Source organism: Zalophus californianus, chromosome 13 (assembly GCF_009762305.2).
Source record: "Zalophus californianus isolate mZalCal1 chromosome 13, mZalCal1.pri.v2, whole genome shotgun sequence".
Classification (NCBI taxonomy): domain Eukaryota; kingdom Metazoa; phylum Chordata; class Mammalia; order Carnivora; family Otariidae; genus Zalophus; species Zalophus californianus.
The window spans coordinates 13,335,894-13,358,161 of NC_045607.1; the positions used below are offsets into that span (position 1 = coordinate 13,335,894).

General features: G+C 39.2%; 1 protein-coding gene across 1 annotated transcript; it reads left to right on the plus strand.

Annotated features, from left to right (window-relative positions):
* The first annotated feature begins 7,908 nt into the window (after positions 1 to 7,908).
* LOC113934171 (N-acetyllactosaminide alpha-1,3-galactosyltransferase-like 1) lies at positions 7,909 to 21,977 on the plus strand. Its single transcript, XM_027614685.2, is given in 6 exon segments — positions 7,909 to 7,982; positions 8,992 to 9,027; positions 12,877 to 12,924; positions 20,529 to 20,666; positions 21,312 to 21,772; positions 21,775 to 21,977. Coding segments are annotated over 6 exon segments (960 nt in total).
* The last annotated feature ends 291 nt before the right edge of the window (positions 21,978 to 22,268 follow it).

Sequence of the window (22,268 nt, forward strand, 5' to 3'; positions counted from 1 at the left end):
TATGATCAAATATGATCAGGCTAGTGCATAGATCAGTGCCACACACTAGATTTTGGGCGTATTTTGGTCTGTTAGAAAAAAGTGCCTCCTAAAATTTTAAAGGAAGAAAGACATATATGTACAAAATAAGTGTTGATACAATGAAGGGATGGAAGATGACTGTAAAGATGAAAATTATAAAAGATTTTATAACAGGACTTGGTAAGATAAGTTGTTTGAAAAAAGAAAGAAGATTTAAGGAAAAAAAAAAAAAGGAAAAAGGGAGAGAATGTGATCAGGCAGGAGACTAGAACAAAGCCATACACTAGTGGTTTAGGGTATATTTTGATCTGTTAGAAGAAACTGTACCTCAAAATTTTAAAGAGAGAACAACTTATATATATATGCCAAAAACAAGGATAACTACTATGAAGGGATAAAATATGACTCTAAAAATGAAAAAAAAATAAAAAATGTTTTTTTTTTTTTTTTTTAAAAAAGGGATTTATAAGATGTTGGTTGAAAAAGGGAAAAAGAAAAATAAAAAAAAGTCAACAAAAATTAACTTTGATGAAATAATGAATCATGGTAAAAAAAAAAAAAAAAAAAAGAAGCCATGAATCTATGTGCAGTATTCCCCTAGCGCTGGAGTTCTCCTATTCTCCTTGATCGATCAACTTGGTCTTGGCTTGCTGGCTGTTTGTGTTGATCTTCTGGGGGAGGGGCCTGTTGCTGTGGTTTCCAAATGTCTTTGCCGGAGGCGGAATTGCCCCGCCCTTGTTGGTCCGGGCTAAGGAAGCTGCTCCAGTTTGCTCTCAGGAGCTTTTGTTCCCTGCAAGCTCTCGGTACAGCTTTGGAGGACCAGGGCGAAAATGGCGGCCTCCCAGTCTCCGCCCGGAGGAGCCGAGAACTCGGGGCCCCACTCCTCAGTGCGCCCCCAGAGAAAAGCAGTCACTCCCGTGTCCCCGGTCTCCGGCCGCACTCCGTGCTCACCCGGCCTGTGATCGAGCGTTGCTATCTCTGGCACCCGACCCCGCTCGGAGTCTCCAAACCCAGCAGATCCCTGCAGTGCGTTCCCGCACCGCTCCTCCCCGGGAAGGAAGGGGAGTCTCCCCGGATCTGCTGCTTGTTGGGTCCTTGCTGGGGGAGCCGTGCCCCGACTGGGCCGCAGATCACAGTTTATGGCAACCCCGAGCTGAGAGCCCGCGACTCTGCTCCGTATCTGCAGCCGGCTTCCCCGCCCCGACACCTGGGAGCTCTGCCGCACTCAGGCACCCCCGGTCTCTCTGTGACCCCAAGGGTCCTGAGACCACACTGTCCCGGGAGGATTCCACCCCCCGCTTAGCCACTGCAGCGGCGTCCCTCTGCCGAGCCAACTTTTAAAAGGTCCGATTTTGTGCTCCGCAGCTCTAGCACTTGCCAGAAGCGGCCGGCGGAGGCCCCTCCCCCGCCGTCTATCCTCCCGAATATCGCCTCGGATTCACTTCTCCGCACGTCCTACCTTCCAGTAAGTGGTCGCTTCTCTGTTCAGAGAGTTGTTGCTACTCTCCTGTTCGATCTCCTGTTGAGTTCGTAGGTGTTCAGAATGGTTTGATCCCTATTCAGCTGAATTCCTGAGACCAGACAAAATCTAGGTCTCCTACTCCTCCGCCATCTTGCTGTATACATCTTCTTTATCCATTCATTAGTTGATAGACATTTGGGCCTTTTCCATAATTTGGCTATTGTTAATAATGCTGCTATAAACATGGGGGTGCCTGTATCCCTTTGAATCAGTATTTTTGTATGCTTTGGGTAAATACCTAGTAGTGCAATTGTTGGGTTGTAGGGTAGTTCTATTTTTAACTTTTTGAGGAACCTCCATACTGTTTTCCAAAATGGCTATACCGGTTTGCATTCCCACCAACACAAGAGACTTTTGGACGTTATATATAAACTTACATTCTAAGTATGTATACCACACAATTCAATTTGAGGCCTTATCCTCAGCCATGTGTGTCTTATGACTACAAGTACACGTGCACGCATATGCACACACACACACGTACACGAATACATACATAGGCTCCAAAGGAAGCATCTTGGTCTGTGTCCATGTCTTGAGCTGAGATTTCCAATTTTTAGACTTATCATTTTATTTCTGTAAGCTCTCCAGAACAGTCAGAAGCAGCAATCCCATCTTAAAGACTTTGTACTTGCTATGGCCACAATGGTGAGTATAGCACCTGTGTAGTGTCCTGAAGCTTTCCTTTTGATGTACACTACCTATCAAGCAATAATAGTGATAAAATAATTTAGATAATTGTGATGTCACTATATGCCACAGACTTCTAGTATCCCACTAGGATAGTAGGTTAGGATTCTATATGGTAGTCAAACAGGTGTGCAACCCAAAACCAGAATCCCACTTTGAGAGACTATTTCTTAGGGCCTTTGGTGGATAGTTGGCAAAAGTGAATATTGGTATCTCCTCTCTGTATCCATGCCCATTTTACATTGTCCCAGTTGATGTTCTCCAACAGCCAGGTATGTGAATACAGACCAGCAAGCCCCCAGCCAACTAACCAGTTGAGTGCTCCCCCAGCTGACATCAGCTAAGCCTGGCCCAGATCAGCAGCAAATGACCCTAGACTCATGAGCAAAAATAAGGCATCACTGCTTTCAGCCATGAAGGTTTGGGCGGGTTGTTATACAGCAAAAATTAATTGATATCAGAGCACTCCTAGTCTTAGGAACTGTTATCAATTGGGGTCCAATCAGGAAAATTGGGGTATTTCAAATGAGGGATTTTAATTTGAGAACTGGTTACACTGGTGATAGAACTGCTAAGGAGCCAGAAGGGACAGTGAGGAAACTGAGAAGCTGTGACTATCCCGAGAGCCAGAGCGCCACAGGAAGGAGGTGGTGGCACTGAAGATGGAAAGCCAGGGCCAACAGTGGGGCTGGAACCCACTGCAACTGTGAAGGGCAAGGCTATCTGGTGGGAGCTGGAGTCACAAAGTAGACTTTAACTTTGGCTTGATGCTTTTTCTTTAAGCTCTCTAGTGCCATGAGATACAGCCACTTCACCTGCCTGTTGGTCCTTAATTTCTTTATGTCCTTCCTTTCGTTAAATAAGTTAGTATATGTGCGTAGTACAGTGCCTGGCGCATAAGTAAGTGTTATAGGAGTCATCATTATGTATTTTGCCTTTGATGAGCCCCTCATTCATGGGAGCCCAGAGACAATGTAACTGTTACTACTATATTTCACAGGCTGCCAGAAACCTATCTCTGAATACAAATGCGGTTTTTAAAAAATTGACTTTAGACCCAAATAAGGCCTGAAAACCAACTCTAGATTCCCCCTGTTTCCCCGCATTTATGTTGCCTACAAACCCCCTCTCTGGTACCAAAACCTGAATTTGTCACAGCATTGATACTGATTCTGATTCATCTAAACAGGGAAAGAATGTGTCAAATGGCATGTTGGGTAAGAAAATTGAGCCCTCAGATCTCAGCAGCCTAACCCAAAAACAAGTTTCTCACTCACCCTCCATATGCAGTGAGGGTTGGAGTCAGGAACTCTGCTCCATATCGTCACTTGGGGACCCAGAATGATGGAGGACCCACTATCTGTGATAGTTCTAGTCACAGGGTCAGGGGAAGAGACACACTGGAGAATCAAGCAGGGGCTCTTCAGTGCCTCAGCCTGGATGTATCACATGCACCTGCCAAGTGCAAAAGGGCTAGAAAGTAGAGCCATCCCTGGAAAGGAAGAGGGGACCAGAGAGTGGTGAGTGAGAGCAATGTTTACTATAGAAGAATAGGAAGCTGTTCACAGTCCTTAGCAAGTAACCGCTGAAAAAGAAACAGAAAGGAAGAAAGGGAGGAAATACACAGATAAGATCCTGCCACAGGTACAATCTGAATACCAATCCTCATCCCGTCAACCATTATCTCCCTGCTGATCTCCATACCCTTGAAAACTTCTTCCCTAACATTAGCCCTTGACTCTATTACAGATAATTTCAAATTGAACCCCCTTGAGGTTCAAAGTCCCGGGTAGGAGAATCTGATTAGCATGCCAGGTAGTTTAGGTCACGTGCCCACATTTTAGCTGCAAAGGGCAGGGAGAAGAAATTTCTGCCTATTTCAGCTTCTACACTGGACAGAAGGATGCTGTTGCTTCTTGAATTTAAGAGTCCCTGTAAATGAAGGGTGTTCTGGGCACATAAAACATAAAAATATTTACTATGTAGTTTGAATGTTTTGCATCTTTAAGAATTTTATATAAATAGAATCACACAGTATATGCCCTTTCTTGCCTGGCTTCTTTCACGGTATCATTATTTTAAGGTTCATTTATGTTGTGGCACATATCAGTGCCGAGTACTATTCCACTGCAAGGACACACCACAGTTTGTTTATCCATTCACTTGTCGACGAACATTTGTTGTTTCCACCTTTTGGCTACGCCCGGGAAAGCTACTATGAGCAGTCATGAACAGCTCCCTTTATGAACATATGCCTCTATTTCTCTTGGGTAAATATCTAGGAGTGGAATTGCTGGACTGTATGGTAAGTGTGTGCTTAAATCATTAAGAAACTATCAAACTCTTTTCCAAAGTAGTTGTGTCATTTAACATTCCTACCAACCATATATGAGAGTTCTACTTTTCCTATCCTTACCAACACTTGGTATGGCCGGTTTTCTTAATTTTAGCCATTCTAATAGGAGTGTGGCGGTATATTATTGTGGTTTTAATTTGTGTTTGCCTGAAGACTAATACGATTTTTTTCACATACTTACTTGCCTTCTGTATGTGTTTTGTTTTGTAAAATGTTCAAATATTTTGCCCACTTTTAACTATATTTCTCCCAATCTGCAGTTTTCTTTTCATTGTCTTAACTGTTTCTTCTCCTATGTTTTCTACTATACATTTTGTTATTTTAGACGTTACATTTAGGTTGGTCTTTCATTTTGAGTTAATTTTTGTATGTGGCATGCAAAGTACCGATCAAAGTTTGTTTTGTTTTGTTTGGGGGTTTTTTGCATTTGGATATCCAATTATCCTAGATCCTTTTTTTTTTTTTTAAGATTTTGTTTATTTATTTGAGAGAGAGAGAGAGAGAGAGCACAAGTATGGGGGAGAGGCAGAGGGAGAGGGAGAAGCAGGCTCCCCGCTGAGCAGGGAGCCCGGTGTGAGGCTCAATCCCAGGACCCTGGGGATCATGACCTGAGCCAAAGGCAGATGCTTAACCAACGGAGCCACCCAAGTGCCCTGAGACCCATTTTTTTTTTAAAGACTATCCTTTCACTAATGAATTGCCTTCTCTTATTTGTCAAAAATCAATTGTCCATAGAGGTACAGATCAATTTCTGGACTCCCGATTCTGTCCCAATGGTCTGTTTGTCTATCTTAAAACCATATGGTCTTAATGACTGTATCTTTAAATCTAAAATTATGCCAAAATAAAAAACTTATTAAAAAATGCAAAAAGATAGAGACCTAATAGAAAATGAACAAAACCTATGGACAGTTCCCGAGAAGGAACTACCACGGCTCTTAAACATTCAAGAACATGCTCAACATCAGCCGTAATGAAACAAATGTAAATTAAAGCTATGCTAAGATACAATTTAGACACTCAGATTTTAACAACACTCTTTATAATGATAAGGATGTAAGAAAATGGGTACTTTTACCCATTGATAGTACCTGTTAAACTGGAACAACCCCTATGAAAATAATTTGGCAACATTTACTTAAACGTGAAATAGGTATAACCTTTGAGGCAACAATTCTGTTTCTAGAAATATACCCTGCAATCTAGTTCAACCTGTGCTCATAGAGCACGTTTGCACTTTCAAGGAGAAATGGAAGTAGAAACACTGTGGCATTTCTTATAATGGCAAAAACAATAAACAACCAAAATGTCTAGTAATAGAGAACTGGTTACATAAATTATGATACATATAATATAATAAACTAAGGTTCACTAGCAAAAGAACGAATTAGATCTCATTCGGAATCTCTTAACGGAATGATCTTCAAAATATACTGTGTGGCTCAGTTGGTTAAACGGCTGCCTTCAGCTCAGGTCATGATGCCAGGGTCCTGGGGTCGAGCCCCACGTCGGGTTCCCTGCTCGGCGGGGAGCCTGCTTCTCCCTCTCTCTCTCTGCCTGCCTCTCTGCCTACTTGTGCTCTCTCTCTAACTCTCTGTCAAATAAATAAATAAAAGCTTTAAAAAATATATATATATATACTGATATGTGAGATATTCAAAGTACTGAAGACTGTTTTTAGTATGCTGCCATGTGTGAAAAGGAGACTATATACTTAAAAATAGATAAATGCCCTTATAGGTACCGAATAGTTAGGGAATAAAACCCAAGAAACTGTGACATTGGCTGTCACTGGGGATAGGATAATGGAAAGAGCTGGTGCTGAGGGAGAAGCATTATATAACATTTCCTCTGTTTGAATTTTTTTACTCTGTCTTTTTTTTTTCAATAAGAAAAACTATTTTAAAAGGGTATAATAAAGGTACATACTATCTTAAATTAAGAGTAATTATCTCAGGAGAGGGTGATTACATATGATTATCATTTTCTTGTTTGTGCTTTTATGCACTTGACAAATTTTATAACATGAAAATGTGTTACTTGTATAATCAGAAAAATAAGTACTTGTAAAACATTCTTTTTTTTAAAAGATTTTATTTATTTATTCATGAGAGACAGAGGGGGAGAGAGAGAGAGAGAGAGAGAGAGAGAAGCAGAGGGAGAAGAAGGCTCTCCACTGAGCAGGGAGCCCGATGTGGGACTCGATCCCAGGACCCCGGGACCATGACCTGAGCCGAAGGCAGACGCCCAACCATCTGAGCCACCCAGGCACCCCTTGTAAAACATTCTAAGAAAGGCTAATTAGCTTTACCTAGGATAAATATTCCATAACGAGTCTTCAAACTCCACTGTTTGGACTAAAACATTTCAAGTATTCACTAGTCACTGGTTGCTAATGGCCACCATGTTGTAAGGTACAGATCTAAGCATCTTGCTCATTAAATAAGTGTTCAAAAAGTAAGTATCAGAGACCTCCATTTTATTCCAACACATAACCCAAAAGCAGGACCTGTTCTTGGATAATGTCTACTGAAAACCAATTTATGCTGGTCAATAGAAATCCTTTTTTTCCCCCCTAAACTCTACCCCCCAACGCAGGGCTCAAACTGATGACCCCAAGATCAAGAGTTACATGTTCCACTGACTGAGCCAGCCAGGCGCCCATGGGTAAACAAAAATACTATCTAACACTTTCACCACAAGCTCAGTGCATTGGCTGGAGCCAAATATTTCATTTTAGAGTGTAATGCCTTTAATTTAGATTTTTAATCACCGTTTACAAGAATATACCTTTGAAAGAGCTCATATGTTTTTAGGTTACCAGTTCTATAGTCTTTGAATAAATTATTAGTCTTAATACCTTTGTGAGGAAAAAATATATAAAAATCAACTTTGGGAGAAGAATATATTCCAGTGCATAAAAACATCTTCATAAAGACCTCATTTTCCTTTCTCAGAAGCACAAGTGAAAAAGGATGAGAGTTTTACCAAATTTCCTTTAGGCATTCAGGGCGGGCTTTGATAAAGGAATACAAAAGGAATCTCACAGACGCTCTGCACCTGATCTAAAAAGTATCAGTTGGCATTCTGAGATTTTTGCAGGCACTTCAAACAAAATAGGTGGTTTCCCTAAGTCTGCCTTCTTCCCAAGCCCAAGCATTCTAGAATCAGAAATCAGACACCTTGGTGGCCAAATTTCCATAAATTGATTCCATAATTAATTAATTAATTAGAAAATGGCAAGGAAGTTGTTTCTTACTTTCCAAAAAAAAAAAAAAAAACTCCTTTTCTCCCCCCCCCTTTTTTTTTCTAGGGGAGAATGAATTCTAAATGGAAAAGACTGTTATTAACTTCATTTGCTTTATTGCTGATGTTGATTAAGCATCATTCCCGGTAAATATAAAAGACTGATGAATCACCATCTTTAATGACTGGCAGACTTGATCTAAAATGCTGAGTTTTGTCTGAAAAACCTTATTCAGAGATTATCTCCTCTTTGAGGAACTAATTAAATTATAAATGCATTCTTTCACTTTTCAACATTCAACAAATATTTATTGAGCACTTTCTTGGTGCCAGGTCCTGTTCTAGGTGCTGGGAAAACAGTAATAACCCAAACAAAATGACTGTTCTTACACAGCTTTATATTCTAGGTGGAAAAGATGGATGATAAACAAAGAAATATGTAATATAATGCCAGGAGCTTTGTATTTTTTACAATAGTGCTACGAAGAAAGAAGGCAAGATGATAGAGAATGAAGAATGTGGGGGGCTATTTTAGGTACATTTTAGCTTAAAGCGATGTCAATGTTCCACCTGACAGGAACTAGACTCAAAGGAACGACGTGGTATAGCAAACATAACTGTACTGGGAATCTGTTAACCTGCTAGAATTCTCTCATAGAAAAATTCAAATTCTTCCCGCCTCCCTGCCTTCCTCTTTATGGCCTCTTTAAATAAACAATGCAATGTTACTGAATGCTCCTGGAAAATCAGCTCTATTGTGGGAGCTGATGTCTTTTAAAATTAACCCTGTTGCTTTGGTATCATGTTCTACATGTTATTTGCCCTCTTAGGGTGTTGTGCCTTAATAGAAAGGACTCATTGTCACTTGTAATAGTATTATTATAATCTTTTTGAAGATAATGGGCTTAGTCAAAAAGGAAATAAGAGACCATAAGTTCACTGCCGGCCTGGATTCCAGAACTGGAACGCCATGTCAGAACTGGCTGCCACGTATTCCAGAACTGTAGCATTATGCCTGGCATATGGCAGGTATTTAGTAATTGTTTGGTTAACAATTCAAATGTATGGATTTGAATTCTAGATTTTTTGTTAGTCCAACTGCAATAGGCATTTGTTCCAATTTAACACTAAAATATCTTTTTTCCTTTATATAAAGAATAAAGAACCACCTACAGAAGATAAATCTCTGCTGGTAAGAATCCTTGCTCTATAAATATTCTAAACTGTATTGAGGGCGAACTGGTTGGAGTCAAGTGAGTTCTAATGGTGATGGCAGTCAGAAGGATTAGAAAACTGGACTGAATTCTCTAGAGACAACCACTGACAAATTTCTTGGGTATCACTTCAGAAATACTTGATGCACATGTGTATGTACGTATATGAGTTTGTATGGACATTTGTATGTGCACATCTCCAAATTTTGCTCTCTCAACACACTTACCTGCTTACACCAGACAAATTTTTCACATTTGCTATAGTTTAAGTATCTCTGTCTAGGATGATATTTTTCTGTAGATTGATAGCCCTCTGTAGCCCACCATATTTTCTATGAATGACCATATGTAGGACCTGAGAAATTAGTGAAATCAACCCTCAAAAAAATTGACTTTTTTTTAAAGTTCTCCATTTGTCACTATACATTTTTAATGAAGGTAGGCATGGACAAATTGGATTTTGAAAAAGCACAAGTCTTGAGCAATCCTATATTAAAATATTTTTGGCTAAAAACACTTCTGAAATGTCAAAATGGGATGCACTTTCGAAGTTATTATTTAATATTTGATTCTGAAATAATTACAGATTCATAGGAAGTTGCAAAGATAGTAAAGAAGTCACATGTACCCTTCACTCAATTTCCCCCAGTGTTACATCTTACATAATTGTCACGCAATACCAAAACAGGAAATTGATGCTGGGACAATGTATGTATATAATTACATAACATTTTCTCACTTGTGTAGATTTATAGACCTCCATGGCAATGAATATACAAAACTAGTCCATCACCACAAAGATCTCCTCTGGGCTACCATTTATACTCACGCCCAACCTCCTCTCTTCAACCCTTTCTAACCCCTAGTACCACTAATTTATTCTTATCTTTATAATTTTGTCACTTTGAGAATGTTTTATAAATGGAATCATACAGTATATGATCTATTGAAATGAGCTTTTTTTTTCCACTCAGGATAATGCTCTTGAAATCCAGCCACCTTGTTGTGTATCTCAATCACTCCTTTTTTGTTGCTGTGTACTATTCCATGAAGGGATATACCAAAGTTTGTTTAACCATTTGCCTAGTGGGGGATTTAAAAAAAAAAAAAGATTTATTTATTTGAGAGAGAGCACGAGCGGGAGTGGTAGAGGGAGAGGGAGAGAATCCCAAGCACACTACTCCCCACTGAGCGCAGAGCCTGATATGGGGCTCAATCTCACAACCCTGAGATCACCACCCAAGACTAAACCAAGAGTCAGGTGCTGAAATGACTGCTCCATCCAGGCACCCCTACTGGGGGACATTTTGGATGACAGTTCTTTTCTTACAGCACCTGAAAAATATTGTTCTACTTTCTTTTGGATCCATAGTGTCTAATAAAAAATCCATGTTCATTCAAATTATTTTTCCCCTATAGGTGAATCATTTTTTTCTGTCTGTTTTCAAGATTCTTTTCACCTCTGGCTTTCTTTTCACCTTTACCTTTCAGAAATTTGGCTATCATGTGCCTTAGCATGGATTCTTTTTTCCTTAGGATTATCCTGTTTAGGGGTCACTCAGCTTCTTGAATCTGTATGTTTATCTTTTGCCAAATTTGGGGGGCATGTTCAGCCATGTATTTTTTTAAAGATTTTATTTATTTATTTGAGAGAGAGAATGAGAGATAGAGAGCACGAGAGGGGAGAGGGTCAGAGGGAGAAGCAGACTCCCCGCTGAGCAGGGAGCCCGATGTGGGACTCGATCCCGGGACTCCAGGATCATGACCTGAGCCGAAGGCAGTCGCTTAACCAACTGAGCCACCCAGGCGCCCCAGCCATATTTTTAATACTTCTTCAGCCCCATCCTCTTTCTTTCCTTTTGGGATTCCAATCACATGAAAGTTAGATCTTTTGTTTTGGTCCTACATGTCCCTGAAGCTTTTTCTTTTTCTTTTCCAGTTTTTTTCTCTCTGTTGTTCAGGTTAAGTGATTTGTTATTCTGTCTTTAAGTTCACTGATTCTTTCCTCCATCCTCTCCATTCTGCTGTTAAGCCTAATTCTTGAGTTTTTATTTCACTTTTATATTTTTAAGTTCTAAAATTTCCATTTGGTTCTTCTTTATATCTTCCATATCTTTAATAAGACTTTCTATTTCTTTGCTGTGGCTTCCTATTTTTTCGTGTTTCAAGGGTTTGTAATTGCTCATGGAAGAACTTTTACAATGGCTGCTTTAAAGTCCTTGTCAGATAAATCTAGTATCTGTGCCATCATGGCACCTATAGATTGTCCTTTCTCATTGAAGTTGAGATCTTTCTGATTCTTGGTATGATGAGTGATTTTTTTTTTTTAATTGAAACTTTGACAATTTGGGGTATTATGAGACTCTGGATCTTATTTAAATCTTATGTTTTCATAGGCATCCTCTAACACTGTTCCAGCTGGGAAATAGGGTGGCACCACCTCATTACTGTCAGTTGAGGGGTGAAATTTTCTGCCTCCCTTAAAACCCAGTGGGGAGGGGCTCCTTATTGCTAATGAGCAGGGATGGGAGTTTGGGGTCCTCATGTGGTCTCCACTGACACAACCCCAGGAGGACTGCCATAATGGCTGAGCAGTGGTGATAGTTTTAACCCCCATTAACCTCCTCTAACTGCACATCAGTGAGGGGAGGAGGAGATCCTCATTATGGTCTGGTGAGGGCAGAAGTCTAGGCTCTCTACTTGGTCTTTGCTGGAGGGATGGATATGAGGCTACAGTTTTTCTGTGGTATTGGGCTGGAGAACAGTGAGTAGTGCCTACAAGTTCTCTGCCTTGCTGGGTTGCCCTTTTCCTGGCCCTGTCGCTATCAAAAGCAGCCTTTTATCAGGGCTCTTTTTTTTCCCCCCTGTCTGTGCCCATTGGCATCTCTGGGTTGCTGGCTTCTCTGGCACCCAATCTGGGCTATATGTGGCAGAAAACCCAGGGAACTCACTGCCATGTCGATCCTTGAGTCCCAGGGCACCTACCCAACCTGCCTTCTTCTCTTCACGTTTCAGAGTCTTCTTTTGTTTTAAATATAATGTCCTGGGTTTTTAGCTATACCTAGTGTTAGGAATAGGGAAAATTGGAAGTCACTTGAAGTTATTCTTTAACTTAAGACTATAAAGTACTAGTCACTTAAAGTTATTCTTATTTTACAAAATATCCTCAGTTTATGAAAGAGAAGTTCCTTCATAGCCTTGTTAATTAAATAACTAACTTAAAAGTAAACCAAAACCTTAGGTGGATCCTATCTTTAAATGAAAATCAAAGACAAATATGTAGATCCCTGCTGTAACCCCTTTATTTTAACATGTCATTAAGTATCTGTCACATAGTAAACCACTAATACTTGATAAGTAAATTAAATAAATCTGTATTTTTGTCTGAATATGCATTATCTTTCCTGTTCTGTTAATTTAAAATATATACCCCCCATTCAGAAACCATACTGTTCCTTGCCTTCCTACCTTTGGTCATGACCTCTTCACCCTACACCTCTTTCCTGAACTAGCCTTTATCCTTCCAGACCCAGTTTACACATTTCATCTCCAAATAGTTTCCCTTAACCCCACATTTAGGTTGGATGCCTCATTTATATGCTCCCATGGAGATCTGTTTTTCCCTATTAGTAGTTAACACTCTATACTGTAATTATCTATTTACTGTTGTCTTCCCAGCTAGTCTATTGGCTTCTAGAGAGCAGGAGCTGATCTAAATGTTCATAGTTATAAACCAGCACCAAACAGTGCCTGCCATCTTACAGGGACACAATAATTACTTGCTGAATAAGTGGATTACTCTTAACTTGACTTTTTCTTTGTACCAGGGATCATGAAGCAGAAGAACCTCAGCTCTCAGACTGGTTTAATCCTGAGTAAGAAAAAATATTCTGCACACACACACACAAATAATAATAATAATAATAGTAACAAGCTCAATTTAAATGGGGGAGATTTCTGTTTCCCCATCATCAAATTATACCTATCCTGGGAGGCTTCTAGGCATTGGAGTTTTTATTTATTTTCTTTTAACTTTTTAAAAAGATTTTATTTATTTATTTGAGAGAGAGACAGATATTGCGAGAGAGAGCATGAGCAGGGAGGAGAGGGAGAAGCAGGCTCCCAATTGAGCAGGGAGCCTGACACGGGGCTCTATCCCAGGATCCTGGGATTATGACCTGGGCCAAAGGCAGACGCTTAACTGACTGAGACACCCAGGCACTCCCTTGCAGTTTTTATTTTTAAGGCTTTATATATAAACCTAGTGTTTCTTTATCAAGAATCAGGCAATTAAGGGCCATAATGAGAAACCTGTTATCTAGTTTAACGTTCCTGGTTTTATTAGTGGAAAGAAAAAAAAATCTTTTTAGTAGCAGCCCGAAAATGCCATTAATGACTTCTCTTGATTTTGGCATTAACACTCAGGGGAGAATCTCATTATAATGGCCATCGAGTATTCTATTTTATGGCTGTATATGATAATTTATATAGCCAATTCCCTGTTGGTTTTGAATCGTTTGCAATTTGAGGGTTGTTGTAAGTCATGCTTTGGTGAACATCCTTGTACATATATTTTTGTACCCTCTTGTGTGAATTAATCCATATGATAAATGCCTACTGTAACATCATTAGTTCAAGAGATGTAGACATTTTACATTTTTATTCTGGTGGCTAAACTGCCTTTTAATAATTATGCCATTTGTTTTTCTAATCCACAGTGGATAAATGTGAATGATATTTTATTTGTTTTATAAATTTACATTTTATTCTAGTAGTATCAAACATTTTATTATTGGCAAAAACTGCTAGTTAAAATATCTCAATTCAGTTTGCACTTCTGTGATTATTATTGAATTTGGACATCTTTTATATGTGTGTTCTTTATTTGTATTTCATGTTTTGTGAATTCTTTTTTCATATTTTTTTATGTTTTTAAAATAACTTCAAGTGCACAGAATTAGATAATAATCTTTGCTTCATAACTCACTCTCATCATTAGGTTATGCAAGATCCACTCTTATTATTTGTGTGTTTTCTTGCTTGCTTATATTTAATGAAACAAGAATTTCTACATTCAATAACTTCAACATCCAGCTCTGCCTTTTCTCATCCTGTCTCTTCACCCTCTGCCTTGAAACAACCTCCATCCTGAATCCTGCTTCATCATCTCCTTGCTTTCTCTTTTCTTTTTAATATAAGCGCAGATCTTCCCTACCTGTTCTGGAAAAAGTATATTTTTAAATTTTAGTTTTGGTAACTTTATAAAGAGGATATAATGCTGTGTGTGATCTCCAGGGACTTAGTTTGACCCTTAATATTAGAGTGCTAAGATTCATCCAAATTGTGTGTTACTATCCTTCATTTTGATGGCTGCGTAATAGTTGACCATAGAAATATACCACAGTTTGCTCATCCATTGCCTTAGTAATGGGCACTTGAACTGTTTCTAGCTTGTTATTATGAACATTAAGAAGTAACACTCTTGTGGGCGCCTGGGTGGCTCAGTTGGTTGGGCGACTGCCTTCGGCTCAGGTCATGATCCTGGAGTCCCAGGATCGAGTCCCGCATCGGGCTCCCTGCTCAGCGGGGAGTCCGCCTCTCCCTCTGACCCTCCCCCCTCATGCTCTCTCTCTCTATCTCATTCTCTCTCTCAAGTAAATAAATAAAATCTTTAAAAAAAAAAAAAAGAAGTAACACTCTTGTAAGAGGCCTTTCCAAAGAGTTCAAAGTGTTTAAAATATGAAAAAAATTATAAAGTAGCTGCCCAGTATCCATCTCTGACCTCATCTTCAACTGTTGTTTCCCTCACTCCACTCCAGTCATGCTGGCACCTTGTTGTTCTTTGGATCCACCAAGGATGCTCTCACCTGGAGGTCTTTGCACCTGCTCTTCTTTCTGCATAGACCATTCATCCTCCAAACAGCCAGATGACTCATTTTTTCACTTCCCTCTGGACTCCACTCAAATGTTATCAGTGAAGCCTTCTCTAAACACTCCATATAAACCAGCACACCCATTCCCTCTCTCCTTTATCCAGATTTATTTTTTTCCATTGCTCTCATCAACATTTGACACACCTTATATTTGCTTGCTTATTCATTTATTATCTGCCTCTCCCATGAGAATGTGCCTAGAAAAAAAAAAAAGCCTAGCTATAGTAGAGGTTCAATATTTGTAGAATAAATAAATACATGAGACCTTTTGTCTAATCCAAATGATAGCACCTTCATAACAATATAATAGTAGTGATAGAAGGCATTGTGCTTTATTATGAAGCATCATACTGGCTTTTAGTTTAAAATGAAATGACCTCTTCAATATTGAGATATCAGGGAAGAAGCTCATTTTTGGTTCTTATTAGGCAGAAAAATCCATAAGCTTAAAGTAAATATGAAAGAATAAATGTCTCCAAACATCCAAGGAAAGTGTGAAAAATAAGAAAGTTAAGAGGGTTTTTGCCTTAAATATCCAAACATCATTATCAAATCAACATGGAATGGATCAGAGAAGTAGTAAATACAGAATTAGATCACATTGCATTAAAGTTGATATACAACAAAAACGGTATTTTAAAAATCAGTGAGGAAAGGATAGATTATTTCATAAATTATACTGACACTACTAGCAGTCTAAGTATGGGGAAAAATGGGGCTTTACTCCTATGACATAAAAATAAGTTCCTGACAGATTACAGACTTAACTGTAAAAAATAAAGCAGTAAAAATTTTTGTTAGAAAATCAGTATGACATCATGTAAAGTCTCGGTAAGAAGGAAATCTTAATTCATGCTGGAAACCTACTAGCTATTTAAAAAGACATATTTTACTATATTAAAAAAATTAACTTTTATTTGGTTTAAAACCAAAAATTTAGTAGGCAAAAAATCTGGGAAAAATTATTTGTAATACAGATAACAATTATCGAAATATAAGGAACTTTATAAACTGGTGAGAAAAAAATTAACAATTCAATAGAGAAATATGAAACTTGGGGCATCTGGGTGGCTTCAGTCAGTTAAGCATCTGACTTTTAATTTTGGCTCAGGTCATGATCTCTCAGGTTCATGAGATGGAGCCCCACATTGGGCTCTGTGCTGAGCGTGGAGCCTGCTTGAGATTCTCTCTCTTCCTCTCCCTTCCTCTCCCTCTGCCCCTCCCCCACTGCTGATGCTCTCTCTCTAAAAAATATATATATTTTATATTTATATATAATTTGCTTACATTAGAGCAAATTGAGATAGTCAATAAGTATACAAAAAGATACTCAAATTCACTAGAAATCAGAGAAATGTAAAATAATGTAAAAATGAGCTATTATTTATATCCAACAAACTGAAATCTTTTTAAAGCTACAATCTAATAGTATAGGGGAAATGCTGGTGGGAAGGTGAAGTATTGTAGCCTTTTAAAAAAGTAATTAGGTAACGAACCAATTTTTTTAAAAAAACTTTATTTATTTTTTTATTTATTTTTGTATATACGTATGTATGTATTTATTTGAGACCAAGTGTGAGCAAGTGGGGGAAAGGGCAGAGGGAGAGAATCTTCAAGCAGACTCCTCACAGAGCACGCAGCCCCATGCAGGGCTCAATCTCATGACCCATGAGATCACGACCTGAGTTGAAACCAAGAGTCAGATGCTTAACCAACTGTGCCACCCAGGTGCCCCGGGTAACAACTATTAAAAATGAACGTAGGTATACAGCAATCCTACTCCTAGGATTAGCCAGTAAGAATAACAGCAACAATACCTAAGGACATGAGATTAAGGTTTGTTGTATCACTTTTTATAAGGACAGAAATCCCAGAAATAAAATGAAAACCTATTCCTAAGGAAATGGCTAAACAAACTGTCCACACCTTGGAATATTATGCAGCCATTACAAAGGGTGAATGAGAACTAGTCCAGATAACCGGCAAGGATTTCCACAAGGTTGTGCTGAGTAAAAAGACAAGCTGCAGAAAGTGTGCATTATCTCATTATTACAAAATAAACAAGATTTTAAAAGCCTGGATATATGTGTGTATTTAATGTATATGTGCATATTATACACATGTTATCTATAGAATTCTATGAATATGGCAGGGGGACGAAAAGGGTGCCAATTAGCCTGCTAATATGGCAATCTGGCTAGGAAGAAGGGAGGTAGAAGACTGTAAACTGTGGAGCAGGAGTAGATGCAGGAAACATACACCCGGAAATTCTCTAGTACTATCATGATTCTATTTGCTCACAGTATATTTATCTCTATGATATCACTTCTGCTTCTTACACTTTTTAGACTCATGTTCAGTTTCCTAAAACTAGATAGACATCAAAATAGCCTGGACTTACAGGAAGAGCCCCCACCCTCTCTCTCCAGAACTACCTTTTGAACAAATTATACCCTCCCATATCATCGTCATGATCACATCTCGTCAACTCTTAGTAATACCTTCTAGCATTGAAATAATTTCGAATTCATTTTAGCACCTATTCTCTCTTTATTAGGAATGTGGACATCTTAGGCCATACATATGATTTCCCTCCTTCATTGTCATGCTTCTTTCTATGTCACACCTATGATAGTCTATAGCACTATGACACTTCAGCATTCTCACCTGTGTACTTTCCTTCTGCAAATTTTCATTGTTAGCAATATACTTCATGAGCAGGTCACTTTGTATCCTGCTGAATACCATCTGCTCAGGCCTCATGAGGTATTTTCTAAGCTCCTCGGATACTGAGTCTATCAGGGTATGAGAGAAACAACTCAACGGAGATGAAGTAACTTCAGTGAAGGGATGGTTGGCAGAGATGTGAACAAGGTGAAGAGACCCAGCAAAGGATATGGAGGCATCGAGAGGCCTGCAACGGCAAGGAGCTGTGACCACCCTCAGCCTAAAGGGACACGGGAAGGGACGGTGTTCCTGGAGACCAGGGATTTCTGGAACTAGGAAAGGGCTGCCCACCAGAAGCTGTAGTTGTATATGGACGCAGCCACTGTCAAGATCTCAACAGCAGTAATTCGATTTTCTGCCTGTTAGCTCAGCAGCATAAGGAACCACAGGTGACCTGCTATCAGGTTCACGGAACCATGACTTACTTCTTAGACTAGGAAAGACTCCTCCCTTGGGAACTGAGAACACTACACACACTGAACCCAAGGTCACAACAACGGCAAGTAAACATTCCATAAGTGAATTATTAGATGCAATTGTGAGCAGGAACATCTCCACCTCCACCTTGTTTTATGAACTGTGCATGTTAGCTTTGGAAGAAACAGTATCTCATAGTGCTCACTGATTCAAAGCATGACTGGCGTACTACTATAGAACAGTTCCTCAGCCTTTTCAGGGACTTAATCTTGGAACTAACACTGAAATTGAGACTTTCCCTGGCTATTCCACTTTCTACCAGGTCAGCTGCCTCTGGACAGTGAAGCACATAGTCAGACCAGAGAACTTTATGGAAGTGGGCTAACTGCTACAGTACTTTCACCATGAAACAAGTACCTTGGATGGAGGCAATGTTATGTGTGATACAATGGCAATTAATAAGATATTCTGGGAAAAAAAAATAAGATATTCTGCGAGTCAACAAAGCTGACAGATTTGTAGGCAGGAAAAGCAAATCCCTACCCATAACATAAAATATTCCCCTGAAGGAAAAGTGTTGTCCCTTTCTTTATGGAGTCTAATAGAATCAACCAGCCATCTGGCTGGCCGGTCCCCCTGGGAAATGGTGTCATACTGTGGGCTCCGATTGTCCCCTGTTGTTGACAAGTTGGGTACTCAGCGCTGGATATAGCTCAGTCTTAGCAAGGAGATGTCCATGTCTTTGAGCCTGGGCATAAACTCCCTTGGACTCCAAGTAACTGGGGCCACTTTATACAGAGACACTAAGTCAGCCACAAGGGAGACTGGGCAAGGTGTCTGGTTGCCATCCAGAGGGTACATCATCTTGTCCGCCTGATTGCTGAGCAAATCCTTTGCACAGAATGCCCTCTGGCCAGCATTTACCTGCCAGGTAAGGAGTTCCATACCTGTAAGAGAAATCTAAGGACTCTTAAGTCTCTCCTCCCTCTTCCTTTTCTGTTTTATCAAACAATTTCTAAACACAAGTTTTTAACCACCTTCTGCTTTCAGAGACTCTTTTTGTTCTGTCAGCAAATCTTTAATCTGATCTAATGAAGAAAGAGGGATAATCTTCAAACACTTTCATCTTCTCAAATAGATACTGATTTGCATCTGTGATGTGCCTAATTGATAAGCATCACCACTGCAATAAGGGTACATCTGGCCAGTATTAAGGTGGAATTTGAGACTTGTGAGTCAAATAGAAGTGTATAACTATAAACTCTAAGAAGGGTTTAAAAATAAATGTATAATAAATAAATGTGGAAGTTTAAAAAAATCCCTAAAATAGTAAGAGTAAGGGTACTTTTCTTTTTAAAGACTGTATTTATTTATTTGAGAGAGAGAGAGCACAAGACGGGGTAAGGTCAGAGGGAGAAGCAGATTCCCTGGCCCGCAGGGAGCCCAATGTGGGACTTGATCCCGGGACTCCAGGATCATGACCTGAGCCGAAGGCAGTCGCTTAACCAACTGAGCCACCCAGGCGCCCAAGAGTAAGGATACTTTTGAAGAATTTTTTTTATTATTAATGTACTATTAAGGGTTGCCAAATCTTACCTTATCTGGGTCTGGATTTGTAAACAAAACCTGTAATCACCAAAGCAAAATGGCCTCTTACTTTGTATTCAATTCCTTCCAAAATGTGGGTGTTAATTTGCTTTAATAGTTTAATGCCCTGCCTCCAGCCGAACTGTTTATTTTTACTTCTGTTTGTTTGCTTTGTTTTTTGTTTGTTTGTTTATTAGTGCTAATGCTGCTGCTTCTGCTGTTATTTTGTTACTATTAGAAGCAAACCTAGTATTAATCTTTTTTGGACTAACGTTATTTTCTTCCAGGTTGCACTGACAGGCCTAGAGCAGTAGGAAGAGTGGGAAGAAGGTACTCTAGATCTCCTAGGACGAAAAGGAGGAAGAGAAAGACAGGGAAGATAAACGCAGACAGTGGTGCTGTCTGCTTTAGGCGATAATCAGAGAAATGTTCAGACACTGGGCTGCTAGTTTAAGCTGCAGTCAGAGCTCAAGGGAAAAAAAAATCCCTGGGCTCAAAAGGCAGTTTGGTGTACTGATTAAAGCACAGATTGGGAAAGCCAACTGGTTGATCTTCAATCTTGACTCTGCCATTTGTTAGCTATGGAATACTAAGTAATTGACTCAACCAATCTGTGCTCACGTTTCCTCATATGAAAAATAGAGATAAGAATGGTACTTACATTGTAAGACATTGCAAGGATTAAATGAAGACTATAAAGCACTTAATCACCGTGCCTGGCACTTTGTAAGTACTTTGTAATCATTAGCTATTATCACTTGGACCACAACTTCTGTTGTCATGATAGCTTAATTTGTTTCATGTTTGTTCAACAGAAAACGTCCTGATGTAAAAACAACAACTGATTGGTTTGCGCCAATCATATGGGAAGGAACTTACAATAGACAAGTCCTGGAAAAGTATTACAAAAGGCTGAACATTACCATAGGCTTGGCTGTGTTTGCTACTGGAAAGTAGGTGCTACTAACATTCATCCTTTTTTATTTTGGAAAAAACATGGATAAGCACCCATGAACTCTCTACATCCAAAGAGTTACTCATAATTAACCCTAATCATGATTTCTGGCTGACCTGCACAATTATTATTATTTTTTAAAGATTTTATTTACTTATTTGAGAGAGAGAGAATGAGAGATAGAGAGCACGAGAGGGAAGAGGGTCAGAGGGAGAAGCAGACTCCCTGCTGAGCAGGGAGCCCGATGTGGGACTCGATCCCGAGACTCCAGGATCATGACCTGAGCTGAAGGCAGTCGCTTAACCAACTGAGCCACCCAGGCGCCCTGACCTGCACAATTATTTATAGTGGTTATTTTCTCCAGCCATGGCTGAGTCCTTTACATGACTTGGGAATCTTTTTATTAATATCCATTTAGCTCTCTTTTCCTTTCTTCTCAAACAACTTTATGGCTCTTCTCAGGCCCCCAAGCTCACTACCTCCTCTTTCATTAACCAACATAGTTAAGCTCTAGACCCAACTTCTCTGCTCCTACCTCCTGGTAGTTCTTTACCAACAATGACACATGTGTTAGCATGCTTAAGTGACATGAATTCTCCTGATGGGTTTTCAAAATAAGTGTTTTGTTTTTCCTGTTTCACAGGTTTGTAGATCAGTACCTGCAACAGTTCATCCAGTCTGCTAATAAACACTTCATGAGTGGCTACAATGTTATCTTTTACATCTTGATGGAGGACTTCTCCAAACTACCTCCCATAGAGTTAGGTCCCCTTCGAACATTTAAACTATGTATTGTACTCAGACAACATGTGAGGAAAGACCTGAATTACATATACATGAGGAACTTGAATATATACATCCTAGAACACATCCAGTACGAAGTTGACTTTCTCTTCAGTATGACTGTAAACCAGATCTTCAAGAATAACTTTGGTGTAGAAGCCCTGGGCAAGTCTGTAGCTCAACTCCATGCATGGTGGTATTTTGGACATGCCAAAAATTTCCCTTATGAGAGAAGCCCTAACTCAGCAGCTTTCATCCCTTTTGGAGAGGGAGATTTCTATTACCATGGTGCAATTTTTGGTGGCACACCCTATGAAGTTTTGCCTTCATTGAAGAATATAAAAAAGGAGTACAAAATGATGCCAGAAGTGGATTTAAGAGTGCATATGAACATTACCTAAACAAATATTTGTTTATCAATAAACCCACTAAGTTGTTATCACCAGAATACAATTGGGATCCAAATTTTAGACCTCCCCCACAAATTAAACATGTGAAGATAGAATGGCAGTCAAAAAGTATTTGATGGTTGTATCATTAGATTCATGAATTAATAAGTGAATCATCACAATAAGTCTTCAAATATAAAATTTATTAAAAGTTTGTGTTTTAGAAACTTACAAAAATGTGCAATCTTCCAAAATAAATTGTTTTTCTCCTTGCAATTTTGAACCACCTAAATCTACCTAAACTGGATTAAGAATAAGTGGATGTTAATTTAATGTTAATGCACAGTGATGTTATTATCTAGATATTATAAATAATGTAGAAATACTTTTTGAGGCATAAAATGAAGAAACACACCTAGACTCTAGTT